Raw genomic sequence first — 13,658 nt, forward strand, 5'->3', positions numbered from 1 at the left:
AAAGAACCTTCAAGACCACGTTTATCCAGCAGCCCTGGCCTTTATTGTTGACCAACCGGTTACAGTTTTCTTACTGAGAGCCATTAAACCCTCAAACATCGTTAAATACTTCACGAAAGGAAAAGGTTGTAAAACGAGCAACGATTCTAGGTTAAATCCTAAGTTGCTATGATTAGCATTTTAATCCAGTTCTTTGGAATAAGTTGTTTTGTTTTTTAATCAAACTACAGTGGTTATAGTGGTGGCTTTTAAAAAAATGAATGAGTGGCTAATTTTATACATTAATAATTCAAAAAATAGGAAGAATGGTGATTGTCATCAAAGTCCAAGTTTTCTAACCTTATCATTTCCTTAAGCCAGGAGTCGACAACCTGCTGTTCCACCGGGGGACCTTTTTTATTTTATTTTAGACCCTTAAGGCATATTGCGACCTCTGGCTTAAGCGAACTATTTAGCAACGTTATTTTAAAACCAACTACATTTCAGATTCCATGTGAAACCATATTACTAGTGTAGGATGTGATCTTATGATTTTTAGACATCATTCTGAAAGTCAGTTAAACGTTAAACTTGATCAGTTTGGTCCAGTGAGGTGTTCCAGAGGCCTGATAAGTTATGTGAATTGGGTCATCTAGTGAGGACTAATACTTAACCAGCATTGTTCTTTAGTCCTAACTGAAATAAATTCTAAATAATTCACAGAATATATCAAAATATAAAAGCGAACAACTAATAAAGTAACTAATTAAAATTATGTTAACATTAGGTCACCTAACAAAACTCCCCTTTGCCTTCTCAGTGTCTTAGGTTTTATGCTGAATAGTAATTGTCAGCTCTAATACAGATATATTTTTTCCCTTCCATTGCGTGAATATGATGTAATATATTAACGTGGAAAATTTCTTGCTTTTTTGTTCACGGATTTCCCTTTAATAATAGGTCATACTTTTTTTCTATCACATCTATGGTATACATTTCTATAGGTCTCTTTCTGGGTTGTTTTGATACCCAAGTTAATCAATACTCTTTTAATTTCTAAGTCTCCGATCTGAACACATCTTTGGTGTATGAATGTTTTGCGTAGGAAAGGAATGTTACATTTCTTTCTCAAAAACGATCCATTTTCGATGCATCAAACTACTTACGAAGGCCAATTTCAAACTGGTTATCACGTGATTTGCTGATTTTGCATATTCAAAATCGTTTGAGTATAACATACTCAACACTCTGTAGTGCACTCTATGCTTTTTTTTTAGAGAGATTTCTCAAATAACATAATATATGTGTATATATAAGAGATAATAAACGTTGTTTGTTTAACAGTTTAAATCACTAGTTTCCTTCACTGTTTTTACTAAGCCTTTTTTCTTATATATAGGCCCTCTGACGATACTTGGTGGTGTTGAAGGACTGGGTTTTATTAACACAAAATTTGCGAATGTCACAGATGACTATCCTGACATAGAAATTCATTTTCTTTCCGGGAGTGTAGTCTCTGACCTTGAAGTCGCATTTCGAGCGAACCAAGGTATCACCGACGAAGTACGTCATGCTAAATAGTTATGAAATGTAGACGAAGTTGTTATCAGTTATAATGATTGAGTTATTTTAAAACACTGGACTTTTTCGTTATCAATACATACTCGAAGCTTCAGAACTTTCTCAAAATAAATTATTGTAAATGTATTGTTAAATTTTGTAGCTACATGTGGTTACGTTATTTTAAAGGTTATAAATTGTTCAAAATATTTTCGAAACAAGTCTATGTTTCTTGTGCTATTGAGCTTGGAATTTATAATTTACGGTGATCAAAATTTGGAAGGTTTAATTTCTTTCCATGGTTAGAAAAACAAACACTATATTGAATGATGGTTTATCTAAAATTATGCTATTTAAATGGGTTGTTTTTTCGTTAGATATGGGAAGGAGTGTACAAGCGTTACCTGGGTGTAGAAATCTTTTATCCTTTGACATTTTTTTATACTTAGGAAATTTTAACAAAATGCATTCACTCATAAATTGAGTAAAACCAACCCTAAACTAATAAAACTATGATAGAGTAAAATATTAATCTCTTGTTATTTATTTCTTGATAATTGTCCAACGGACAAGAATAAAGTTCAGGCTTAATAACGCTTTAGATATACTTTGTTAAACACTTATAAAAGTTCGATACATAACAACTGGCGTTTCTCCCAAAGGAAACGTGACCTTAATACACCCAATATTAGGTTTCTAACAACTAAGTACAGTAATGGATCAACTTACAGTCAACAACGGCTAAAATATCCTCTTCTTCACTAAGGTAACGTGGATCAATAACAGGTGGGTCATACGGGTTGGAAGATCGCAACTTGATAAATCCACGACTCTTGGGACGTAACAGCACAGGAAACAGAGAAAACGTATTTCTGTTGTTAACTAAGTCTGTAATTTCACGAGGTGAAAAGTATAATATATATATATATCTATTTCTTATTTGACTTAATATCTTTAAACTAGGCTGGTTCTAATCTAAAGCATGGTCTAGCTAGTCTCCTGAAAACAAGGTAGTTCTTATCTAAAGTAGAGTTGAATAATATTCTTAAACCAAGTTAATTCTCATCTAATGCGCGGCCTGAATAATATCCTTAAATCTGGCTGTTGCGTTTCTAAAGCCGAGGCTGTATAATCTCCTTAAGCTACGTTAGTTCTCATCTAAAGCATGTTCTGAATGACATCCCTAATACAAGCTCAAGTCTGTTCTTATCTAAATCGTGGTCTGAGTCTTACTCTCAAACCAAGCTGGTTTTTTATCTGAAGTAAGTGATGAATAATATCATTAAACCAAGCTGGTTTTTTATGTGAAGCAAGTGCTAAATAATATCATTAAACCAAGCTGATTTTATCTGAATCAAGTACTGAATAATATCATTAAATCAAGCTGATTTTTATGTGAAGCAAGTGCTAAATAATATCATTAAACCAAGCTGATTTTTATCTGAAGCAAGTACTGAATAATATCATTAAATCAAGCTGATTTTTATGTGAAGCAAGTGCTAAATAATATCATTAAACCAAGCTGATTTTTATCTGAAGCAAGTGCTGAATAACATCATTAAATCAAGCTAATTTTTCTCTAATACATGTGTTGAATAATATCACTAAATCAATATGTTTTTTATCTATAACATGGTCTATATGTTCTTCTCAGTCTACACTAGTTATCATATCAGGCTAACACTGTATTATCTCACCTTTCATGATTTATTTAAACAATGATTCACATGATCTTTTTTAAGTCTAGCAGTATTTAATAATTCACATAATCCAATATAACATGGTTGATCCTTTTGAAACATGAGAAACGATCTTTTGCAATATGGGCTGATTCTTTCTCAAGATATGAGTTTCACACACACTTGCAACGTGATTAGTTATTTTAGAATATGAATTCAAAGACATCTTGCAGTACTGTGGTTCGTTTTTCAAACTTGAGATCAACAAGATCTTGTAACATGGTTGGTTGTCCTTGAACGTAAACTGCACGAACTCTTGCAATTTTATTTGAGCTTTTACCAAACACGAGCTGCAAGTGCTCTAAAATGGCTCGTTCTTTTCGAAACTACGAGTTGCGTGAACCCTTGCAATAAGTCTGCTTTTTAACACGTATTGCAAGGTCTTTCACTATATCGTGTAACATGGTTCGTTTACAAATCATGAAGTTTGAAAAACGCTTGCAATATGTCTATTCTTTTTCATAACCTTAAATGATGGAGCTCCTGTAACATGTCAGGTTCTTACTTGTTGATTCATTATGAAAAAGCTTACGTAGTTCTATTACATGCTATTTTGTTTCAGCTATGAAGAAATGTTTGGCTCTGGCTGAAACACCAGCATTCCAAAAGTTTGGAACACGACTAATCTCGGACGTCTTTCCTGGCTGTGAGGATTACAAGCTGTTGAGTGATGAGTATCTAGCTTGCTTAGCCAGAACGCTGACATTTACCATCTACCACCCTGTGGGAACGTGTAAGATGGGTGATTATAGAGATCCGAGCACAGTCGTGGACCCCGAACTCAGGTGATAATTATTCTGCTTGTTAAAGTTAAAATGTTTTAATATAACAACGTTTATGGCGAAATATTGAACGTAAAAACACTATAAAACAAATTAGAACTTAAAATGCTGTGCGATATTTTCAAAGAGGTTAGTATAAGTATATTAATGTTTCAAAATTTACGTATTGTTTGTTTTTCTGTCAAATATGATATTCACTATTTCTTCATATTTTGTGTCTCGCTGCAAGAAATGTTTTCAATTTTTCTTTGAATTATTGATTTTTTTTCTGTAACATTTTATTAATCTCTTTTCAAATCATTGACATTGTTATTTTATTGCAATGGATATTCTCCAATCTTACTTCGAATGTTTGACTTTATTAATGCCATCATTTTAGCAGTTGCACAACGTTATGACTGTGTCACAACATCTAAAGAGAATGACTGGTTACGTACTTAATGTTTTCAGGATAAGCAACAATTGTTTCGTCTTATAAGGTAGTATAATTGATAGAAAATACCTAATACTGGTTCATGTTGCTAAATGTAGGTGGTTATTCACACCTATCGTTCATAAGTAAAATACATCATGCCATAAGGTGAGGCTATTATGGCGCATTAAACAAAATCATTATTGTGAAAGACATATCCTTTAGGGACTCTTAGAAATACATCGTTTAATATATGTTATACAAGAAGAAGTAAAACATCAGTTACCGTATATTTCCAATGGCTTGACAGTAAATTGGAAGGCTTATAACGCTAGAAATCGGGTTTAGATACCCGTGGTGGGCACAGTACAGATATCCCATTGTGTAGCTTTGTGCTTAACAACAAAATAAAGACATACTGTATATATTAGAGAACAAAACGTTATCATATACAAGAAAAATTTAATATTTTATGCATAATAAAGAGAAAACAATATGTTGAAATAATAATTCAAGAGAAAATCAAATGTTTCATTATAGAATATGCAGAGAAAAATAAGGGTTTTTACAGGGCAGCCAGGAGTTGCCACGGGCTCCGGGGAAGGATTGTTATATGCGCCCCCTCCCACGGACACAGATATGCTTGTCGAAACTGGGTGTGATTCCTTAATAGAATAACTTATTCAATCTTGAATTAAAAGCATGCACTATTACATACCATTTTGATAGATTTACCATGGCATATGTATATCCTACTAACCTATTGTGTTTTTATAGATTTTACAGTTGGATATCATATTTTGAGAACTTGTAAAAAACAGCATTGGTGTGTATTTGCTAGTCGCTAGTTAAATACAACAATCTATGAGTAATTATGAAGCTTTAGGCTTATTTTATAACACAAGGTATGTTTAATCAGTATTTTATTGTGTATGTTTTCTTTATTCGTTGTATACATAACAGCCCCTTAGTGGTACAAAGGTATGTCTGCGGACTTACAACGCTAGAAACCAGATCTGTCAGTCGGTCTTGAGCAAAGGTGGAGCGCAGATACTTTTTTTTTATCAGTTTCAGCTTGCTAAAAGATCCCTCCCTTTTTGGAATTGTGCTGAAAACGCGAATGGCTGCAGAAAAATTTGGGAAAAGTGGATTAGTTTGAATTTGTGCAGTTTGATTAGAAGATCTGAAGGATTTAATGCTGTATCGCCAAAGCTAGCTTTATCAATGGCCTTTAGATGTTTAATATCCTCCACTAAGTCTTCTGACACATCAGATCTATACTTGGCAACAAACTTCCTAGTTTTTGATATATCTAGATATTGCCATGAAAAAGAAAAATTCTGATTAATATCCATGGCTGCTTTATATCTTGTAACGAGCTCAGCTATAACAGAATTTATGATTCTATAAAATATGTTTAATCTTCTCTATAGGTTCATTTCCTTCACAATTAGGCAAGGGGTCATCTTTATTTTCATCATGAAAATACTTGGGAACTGTTTTCCGTTCTGCAGGCAGCTGTGGCAGAAGATTCATATTATTTGCAACCAACTTAGCTTCATTAAGAATTGAGCTCCAATGTTCATGCAGTGTTTTTAAATCATTCAACAGACTTTCAATGCTGCTCACTTCAATATCAATTGTAGCTTTGCAGGCCTGCGATACTTGATTGCACTGGTCGATGATCACAAGTATCTTTAGCCAGATTTCAGTCATCAAGAAGCAAGAAAATGACTGCCCACAGTCTGTTATACTCTTGACTTCAATTTTTGTTTGAGATGTAAGATTTAGTTAAAGAATTTCTGATTGTGCATCCAGAATCCCAGTAAGATGAGCTGCAACAGGCCTGAAACTATCCACTCTATCTGTCCATCATGTTCTCGAAAGTCCACGAAGAGAACAGTCTATATTCTTGAGAAGAATGCTTCATCGCTGTGGGCTACAACTAAATAGATTCTAAAGCTTTTGAATTATTCCAAAAAATGTCTGAGCCTCTGTGCAACTTTCTGTTGCTTGTGTTTCACAAAGATTGAAACTTTGACAAGCACATATTGAGAATTTCGCCAGGGGATTAACTTCTAGTAATAGAGCTTGAGCACCGTTATATATGTTGGATACATTGTCATATCCTTGAGCTCTACAATCCGTTATTGGTATTTCATGATCAGTTAAGTTCAATCTGCAGTCATTTTAGAAAGAAAAGTATTATATTAGAAACATTAGCCCCGGTCTTCTTATTGCAATCAATAAATCTTAAAAACCTTTCGTGAATGATAAAGGAAGAACATTCTGATGGTATGGATACATACCTCAGGATAAACTTAAAACAGGATGAGATGAATCAGGCGTTGCATCTACTATGACAACAAAGTGTTTTGCTGCAAGTCTCTCCTCTAAAACAATGTGACGAACATGCAGAGCACAAGTTGCTATGACTTCATTGTGGGACTCACCTGACAAGTAGTGAACTTGAAGACGATAACGTGCTTGCTGAGATTCTGAAACTCCCTCTACATGCTCTCTTAGAACTATATCATAATAACTGAGCAGCTCAATTATTCCTAAAAAATTACTATCATCAGGCAAGACACACCAGTCTTTTTGTGATGATCCACGAAATCCCCCCCCCCCAAGAAAGGGGCAACATCTATAATCCTTTTTTAGGATATCCTTCCATTCGGTTGCTCTTTAAAAATATTCTTCTCAAGCTGCAAATCAACACAGATAGCATTTCTTATGGTGAACACTTCTCTCGTGTTCTGGTAGCCTATCATAAAGTTTATGTTGTTAGCGGCCAGCTTTTTACAGTTGTAATTGTAGAGCGTGATGCAACTGCAGTCTTGGGAAGGCGACATGGAAAACAGTACACAGCTTGTCTAATATGAATTCAAATTAGCCAGTCACGTTTACTGTATTCACCATTTTGCAGCAAAGACTTTAGACTTGGAAAATGAAGTATTTAGGGTGTTATAGAGGCCCAGCTCTAACAGTTAGCTCAAGGTTTTCAGCCGATACACTCCCATAAGTTAAGGTACCAACATCAAAACCACTGAGCTGTTGTGGGTTTCCAGGAACATTTTTTAAAGTGTTTCTCCTGTAGTGATTACATTTGGCTATTGATAGTCGACTCGCTTTTTTGCAGGTATTGAAAGTGAAACCCGTCGCTGTTCACACAATCCTGGAGACTGACTGCCTTACTTCTGCACACTTTCTGACACAAGTCTGTCCATCAAGTTCTGTAAATGCGTTTGTGATGTACCCTTTAATTTCGTCAATCTTCCGCAATTTCATACTGTAAACTTGAGTACTCTCCAGAAGAAAAAGTCCATAGGGGTACAATCTGGTGACCGTAGAGGCATCTCTGCAGCCTATCCATCAAGACGATCCCAACTCAATAGATTCTGCAACAAAAAACAATTCAATAAATATTCAACATGTGCAACTGTATACCTACTTTTGGGCCATCCTGTATATAAATATATATATATATATATATATAAAGCAAGTAAGCTTTCTGATATCTACCTGAATAAAGTGAATGAAGTCACACTTCAGTAACTTGTTGATCTTGACATTTTTTACAAGATTTTAATATATGATTAGTACTTAATGTCAATTTGAATTTAATATTCAGAATTAATTTGATTAAAATATTACATACTCTCAAATTATTCAGTGACTAGGAGCCACTTTATGTTTGACTCTACCATACAACCTAAATCAGGACGTTTTAAGGACAATTGTAATATTTTTCGTTTCGAAACATCATCTTTTTGTATAGGTTTTATAACATGAACTTTAATTCCAAATGTTTCATAAGAGATATTTGGGGCAAGTTTTTAACCAGAACATGACATGTGATAAAAATTATAAATATGAAAAAAAAACGAAGTTAACAAAAATTATGTATAATAATATTACACTGAAGTATTTCCCCAAAACATAATTATAAAACAAAAAGGCAGGCTGAAAAAATTATACTACATTAACTGTAGTACTATAGAAATCTAATTTGTTATATCCTTAAAAATAAGTTGGTATGCTTTTCTAGAATTCATACTTGTTGTAAAATAAATTAGTTAATTCAAATTTTTTATATTTATCATAATTTTATGTTTTACACGCTCATATTGATTTTTTTAATTTCAGGGTGAAAGGAGTGACAGGATTGCGTGTTATTGACGGTTCCATAATGCCTGCGATTGTGTCTGGGAACACCAACGCTCCAATCATAATGATTGCAGAAAAAGCAGCAGATATGATTCGAGGAATTAGAACAGTACCGATATTTCGAAAATAAAATAATTAAATATAAATGAGGTGATAACGATACCTTATTAAAACAATCGAGACATATGTGGTATATTTTATATATATCAGTTTATGATTAAAAGTACACGACGACCACAGATGAATATAATTTACTGTATTTACAGAAGCTAGGAGATTCACTAACGAGTATATTACATTTTATATAAATGTTAAATATTGCATATTAAAAGTCAACCAATTGTTTATTTCTGTGATAAACCGACTTCGTTAATTTTATTTATTCTCGAAGTACTTGGCAAAATAATAAGCAGGTCTTAAAAATTTGACTTATTATTCATAACAAGTGTTCTGTAAATAAATTGTATATATGCAAACCACTTGCATATGATGATGATGAAACGAGAATTTATTTAATTTTATATTTGAGTCTTACAGGAAATACTATTTTTAAACTCTTCTGTTCATAGGTCACATTTCAATAACCAAACGTACGTTCATAACCATTTATCAGGTGAATAAGATTCATATGCTCTTAATGTCAGTGACTGCATTCAGTTGATGACGAAATAAAGTGCAATTACTGATATATTATAGTGTTACGTCTCCGTTCGTTAGTTAATTTTCCGTAAATTCTTTCCGACTAAACTATAGCGACACAAGTTCTTTCTTAAATAAAACTGGTTTATTCTTTCCCAATATAACTTTACGATACACTTAATTTCAACAGTCGCTCTATAACAAACGCTATAACTCACGTCTCACGTGGCCAACAATATTCTGTCGCATACATTCAATTACTCATTACCACCACATCGCTTCGTGGCCGGTCTTATATATACAAGACTACACTATATCTAGAAGGATCACGAGATTTAAGGAAAAGACGTGAATGTTCGAGACTGACGTAGCGTGATACTAGTCACGTGACCTCGATGTCGTAACAATAGTAAACCTTGACATTTCTAATGCTCCATCGCCTCGGGTGAGTGGTTTGGGTTGAAAATCAGCTACGTTTAAAATTTGTCAAAATGAATTACAACTTTTTCTAAAACTTTGTTAAGACTTTAGTTACTTCAAATATTTCATGATATTATAATTTTGGTTAGAGTTGAACATGTAGATTAATAACTATGTCTTCAATAACATAGTGACTAAATTTCACTAATACAAATATAAATAACTGTTGTACATAATTTCATCTTTTCTACATTAGTAGAAAGGAAGTTCAAACTACATATACCACACTTTCTACAGTAATAATCATCTTTCATTAAGCAGCTAACAGCTATGCGTTCATTTCATATAATTCTTTAACAACAATGTTCATCTCAGTTATACAATAATGTAATTATTCAACAATAAAGGTTATCTCAGTTCTATAGAAATAGACATATCAACTACTGAGTTATCTACATCAACGTTTTAAAGATAATAATAACCTCGAAACCTAATAGTTGAGAAATATGTAGATTCTGTTTTAAAACTACTTCAGGTTACTGTTGTGTTTAAAACAGATAGATATTTTGTTCAAATTACTAACGATTTGAGGATAACCCTGTTGTAGATTGTGATGTATTCTGTGCATAAAGTTGAGAGTTTATGCTCACTTCCAGTTACTGTATTAATGTATTCCTTTGTAATACTTGTTTCTGTTTTACTTGTCTCGCTAACTTTGGTTATTCTGTTCTTTTGCCTGTTTTTAGCGTTAGTGGGTGATCGGAATATTCGGAGCTAGAATCTGTTGAGAAAATGTACTCTTAATTAGCAGAATACATTCCTTTCTCAAAAGTTACACTACGAATAATTTGAAATCTAGACAATCACTGTAATAGTAGGAATACATTTTATCTCTTAATTTCTAAGTCTTTTGTGGTCTCAGTAAACACTATTTACCTAAATTATTTAGCGTGGTTTATTGATTCATTTTGAATTCCTACTACTGTAGAATTGATAAGCTGTGGATGACTAAAGCTTTGTCTCTGATGTAGCATATCACCATTGAATAATCTTTCCTTTGTACGTTGCGACAATTCTGTAAGTGTAAACATACCTTTAGAGGTAAATAGAGTAATTAACTGATTTTTCTTAACCATGTTAATATTTTGTAAAGATATTTTGCCTATATGGTTTTGTTTTTAGCTGTATGAAAGAAATCTTAATAAATATAAATTTATATATATACATATATATTGTTACGTCTCCCGTTTGTTAATTGATTTCCCGTAAATTCGTTCCGACGAAACTTTAGCGACACAAGTCCTTACTTAATAAAACTGGTTTATTCTTTCCGAATATAACTTTACGATACACTTAATTTCAACAATCGCGCTAAAACAAACGTTATAACAACGAACGTGCTCAAATTCAATAATACTCTCTGACTGCAAGATCAATTACTCACTGTCTACACACACATTGTCACGTCACGCCGTGACCATCTTATATATATCAGACCCCCCCCCCCCCAATCTAGTAAATGCTAGAGCACTCCCGAAGGAACGGGATAGTTCTAGAAACGTGGCGTGACACTAGTCACGTGACCTCGCTGACGCAACATTATCAATCGATTACTGAGTTAGTGAGTCATTCAGTCAGGCAGTGGGTTGGTCAGTTCAGTATATTGTACATTTTTATTCAGTTTGCGTCATAGATACGTGAGGAAATTTAACATTGCTAATTTCTATTTGTGACTTAGGCCTATTAATGAACATAACCTTCAGAAGTTATACGTTACAGTGTTATAAATAACTCATTACAAATAAGTGGACTGGATTGTTTTGTGTCGTTTTGACCATATAATCAAAGAAAACGTGCTTAATGATAGGATCCGCTATAACAATAGAAATGAAAGTGCATTTCAGTGTTTATTCTTGATATAGAATATTAATTTTCTCTCGTTTTGGTTATTCACAGGTTTGCCTAAGACACTAAAGTCGTCACATGTGTTTTTCCTTTAGAAGAGAACACCACAACATGAACCATGCTATGCACAGAAGCAGTGGTCTGTTCCGGTGACGAATTATGATATTGCCTGGGAGGTATGATCCACTCATGGTTGAAATGAAAGTGGCCCTCAGTCACGTGGATGGTGCTTTGCCTGGGAAGAAAGAACTATGTATATATATATATATCTATTGTTTTTCTCTGTTGTAGAGATTATATTAGGATTTTTTGAGGTTCTGTAGACAATTCCCTTGACATATATATATTGTAATATTTAGCAGTTCAGACTGTACATAAATTTTTCTTATAGAAACTTTCATGTAAAATATACTTTTTGTCAAACACATAGATTGTGTGTAGCACAGCTTTTAACTTTAGTCTGATATAGCTAGAAGTACAATAGAATCACAAAGAATAAAGGCATTCAGAGCAAAAGTAGTTAAACGACTTTCTTGACTACGTCCTACACACCAGAATAACAGACAACTTCGAATGATGCTGTACTAAAACAAGATGGTAGAAAATGCATGGTATAACTGTATACCACACTTTTCATCTTCCTCAGGCTTGTCCTTAAGCTGGTGACATTCGTTTTATCTTTAAAACCAATAAATCTATACACGTATGTCTGCCAAACAGTATGGTTTTTTCTTTCACCTATAATCACTTACACAAAATGCAGACGACAGAACTCTTTAACAAAGATTACAATGTATATTTAACATTGCAGATGAAATCTTTAACAACGATAATTAATTCAAATAGAAATACAATTTGACAATTGTTACAAGAGAAAAATAATCCTTAACAATGATTCAGTTTACTCGTGTCAGTTACCCGAGACAGAACGAAAAAAACAAAACACTTTTAACACCGCGTCATATGTAATATCGTAGCTCGAAAATAACCATGATTTGTTCGTGGTTGTTACGAGCTCCATAGAGTTGTGTCAAGTTTCTAACTTAACGAACAAATCTCAGAAATTTCAAACGTTACAGGATTTTTAACAAAGATCTCAAGTTCTACTTTTGTGTCACATTAAGTAGCAAGGCAGTGATAAGATAGGATTCTTTCTTGATATTGTCAGCCTCCAAGGAAGAGTTATTAGTCACTAGGAGACATTAACTTGGCCGTAATAAAACGCTAGGCCTAGTCAGCAATTTGGCAACGACGGCAGAGGGACCGAGTGAAACTAAGTTTCTCGTCGTTTACCGATCTTTATTGCATGGTTCAGCCAAGTATTAAATGTATCCAAACCAGTATCATGTCTGGACTTTCGGATTATTTGAATGAGCCGACTTTTTCAATATTTCTCACTGCTGTATGTAGTTTCACTAAAGAGAACTTGAATAGCTAACAGTTCCACCGAGAATGAGGTTCAGTCAGCTAAGCCTATATATGTACCTTTACTTCTGTGCTATCACAGTGTATTATTTAAACAAAAGTCCAGAGACGGCTTTTTCGAGTGGACTATTATATTTTTTTAACTTTATAACAACATTTTGACCATTCGTGTGGTCATCATCAGATAAACTATCGTCGATTGTATGAAATATTATGATAGCGTTTTGTTTTGATTTTTGTAGTTCACGAATAATTAGCGCTTCTTTTATTTTTTCTGTCAATGTTGTTCTCATTATATAACATTTTAGAGTTGCTAATATTGATTCGTTGTGCTGTGTTCGTAAATGTGTGATGGGTGATTGTTATTTTCTTTTATCCTAATATTTACCGGGTTTCAATACCCGTGGTGGGCAGAGCACAGACAGTCCTTTGTGCTTAACTTCAAAAGAAAACAGATAAAACCTAATGTTTATACTGCTTCACGTTTCGCCTGTGTAAGTGCTATCGCATCGATCGCATTGCTACTTGTAGATACTTCCGTCATTGACGTTGTCAGAATAGATGATCTTTGATTTTAGTACTCAGTTTTGAATAAAAATTACCCTACTGTTTAGATTGTAATTTCTT

General features: G+C 33.5%; 1 protein-coding gene across 1 annotated transcript in view; it reads left to right on the top strand.

Annotated features, from left to right (window-relative positions):
- LOC106470650 (glucose dehydrogenase [FAD, quinone]-like) overlaps positions 1-9,394 on the top strand; it is a 19,861-nt gene extending 10,467 nt beyond the window's left edge. Inside the window, exons 7-11 of the mRNA XM_022399283.1 lie at positions 5-125; positions 1,379-1,542; positions 1,917-1,974; positions 3,841-4,063; positions 8,622-9,394. Of these exons, the coding sequence (XP_022254991.1) occupies positions 5-125; positions 1,379-1,542; positions 1,917-1,974; positions 3,841-4,063; positions 8,622-8,772 (717 nt within the window). The 3' untranslated portion in view covers positions 8,773-9,394. The remainder of the gene's footprint in view (positions 1-4; positions 126-1,378; positions 1,543-1,916; positions 1,975-3,840; positions 4,064-8,621) is intronic.
- Positions 9,395-13,658: the final 4,264 nt, after the last annotated feature.

Source organism: Limulus polyphemus, unplaced genomic scaffold (assembly GCF_000517525.1).
Source record: "Limulus polyphemus unplaced genomic scaffold, Limulus_polyphemus-2.1.2 Scaffold4138, whole genome shotgun sequence".
Taxonomy (NCBI): Eukaryota; Metazoa; Arthropoda; class Merostomata; order Xiphosura; family Limulidae; genus Limulus; species Limulus polyphemus.